Source organism: Mandrillus leucophaeus, unplaced genomic scaffold, assembly GCF_000951045.1.
Source record: "Mandrillus leucophaeus isolate KB7577 unplaced genomic scaffold, Mleu.le_1.0 Scaffold99, whole genome shotgun sequence".
NCBI classification, from domain to species: Eukaryota; Metazoa; Chordata; class Mammalia; order Primates; family Cercopithecidae; genus Mandrillus; species Mandrillus leucophaeus.
In genome coordinates, this window is record NW_012110807.1 from 329,594 (window position 1) to 331,616 (window position 2,023).

At 50.5% G+C, this 2,023-nt stretch overlaps 1 protein-coding gene across 1 annotated transcript in view; it reads right to left on the reverse strand.

The window, feature by feature from the left end:
- Positions 1-2,023, reverse strand: part of LAMC3 (laminin, gamma 3) — a 125,767-nt gene that overhangs the window by 17,992 nt on the left and 105,752 nt on the right. The window contains exon 24 of the mRNA XM_011971197.1: positions 1,724-1,826. Within this exon, the coding sequence (XP_011826587.1) occupies positions 1,724-1,826 (103 nt within the window). The remainder of the gene's footprint in view (positions 1-1,723; positions 1,827-2,023) is intronic.

Below are 2,023 nucleotides of genomic sequence, written 5' to 3' on the forward strand. Positions count from 1 at the left end.
GTGGACAAAGTCAATTTTTAAAATGAATGAAGCCTTCTAATGTTTGGGGGCATAGTATTATAGAATTGTTCTGCCCAGAAATTAGATCTGCTTTGCTCCTTTTTACACAAAATTGATGTTTCTCAACATGTATTCTGTGAAACACTAATTCTCCACGGTGTTAACAAACGTTAGGGGGAAGTGTCAATTAAGTTGAAAGTGAAGCAGGTTTCTTTATTACAGGCCTTCTCAGAGCCTTTAATATTCTCAAGTGTTCTCTGTAAGACCTCAAGAGGATGCTGCAGCCAGAGACAGTTCCTAAACTTATTTGAACACAAGCCCTCTCTTGGCAGAGTGTATCATAGGCTAGGAGACCCCTGGCCACACCCTGGGGAAAACTGCTCCACAGTTGACTTCGTGAATTTTCCTTTTATCCTGAACACCAGCGGAGCACAGCCCAGCTGGTGGTAAGATGGGGTGTCTCTAAAATGGGATCAGAATGGGAAAGAGAGCCTGGGGTTAGAGGTTTGAGGTGAGCCCTCTTGTGGATTACGGGAGCAGTGCAAGGAAATTTCCATTCACTACAAACAAGAACATTCTCATTCTCAGAACCCCGACAATGAGAAGGTAAAACCTTGTAAGGTAGTGAGATCCCCATTGTAGGAGACAGGCAAGCTGAGGGTGGATGAGTCTACTTCCAGGTGTGAGATTTGCACCAGATGACCGTAAGACCTCTTATCATTCTAAGGTTCTAAGATCCTAACATTCCATCCTTATAAGTCATTGAATGTACCTTTTTCTAAATATGACTCTAGATACTTAAGCATACACGGCCATGCCTTTCCCACAGGAAGTCCCCAAACGATGGGTGACTAGGACTTCAAGCTGCCAGGAAGCTGGGGAACAGGACCACTGACAGCCCATCCTCTGCCCCCGAGGGGCTGGGTCCACAGCTAGAGCTCCATCTCTTCTCGGCAATGGGCAGGGTTGGGGAGGGAGGCCACAGAACCAAGACAACAGCAGAAGCCTGACTGCTGGCCTCAGACCCCAAGAGACATCTGGGGTTCAGAGTATGTTCCTTATCCAGCCTGTTGGATAAGGAGCCACAAATAAAGGGTGAGGGGGCTTCTCTCTGGAGCAAATTGGATATCACAGAAGCCCACTGCACAGGTGGGTACTTGTAGAATTGTAATACTTGCTGGCTTCTATTCCCAGCTCAGCTCTGACCCAGGGATGAATAGCAATTCCTTTCCTCAGCCTACCCATCTGCAAAACGGGGGCGCTTGGCCCTATTTTCCTAAAGTTCAAAAAAAGGCCCGGAATGGCATCAACCCATAGCCCCTTCTAAAGAGAAACTCCATCCCCTTCCCATAGCCCCAACCCAACATTGGACCCGGACAGCCATATTTGTACCAGATAACTAACTGGAGCCTGGGCCAGAGTGGACTTGACCTGGGTGGACAGCCAATGATGTCAGAGTCTCCTCTCACTTGGTCTGGAGGGGCTCTGCGTGTGGTCTGATGACCTGGGGTGTATAGGATAGCCACATGGGCAAGTCCAAGGGGAGTGATGTATGAGATGGGGCAGGATCCTGAGAGGTGGAGGGAAAGTCCGCTTGGCTTCATTAAACCCACAAGACCAGACTCCTGTCCCCTGCAAGCCTGCCCTGGCTGAGGTGAGAGCTGAGTGGCTGTCAGGGGCGTTTGTGCATCACAGAGCCTAGTGGTCAGCTGGACTCACGTACCTTCCAGGTCAGCCAGCAGAGTCCTGGCTCCCATGACGGTCACTGTGGCAGCCTGGACAGACGAGGAAGCCTGGGTCAGGGCGGTTCTGGCCTCCTGGTGTAGCTGGAGAGAGACGAGGAGAGGCTGGGCAGCTGGCTCCACAGGTGCAGGGCCTGGGGGCAGCTCAGTGGGCACCAAACCCACATATATGGGTGCCCAAGTCATCACCAAATCCCTGACTCTGGGCCACGGTGTCCACCAGGAGCACCTGATCTGTGCTATTATATAAAAGTTGAACCCTGAATATCTCCCAAGAGATA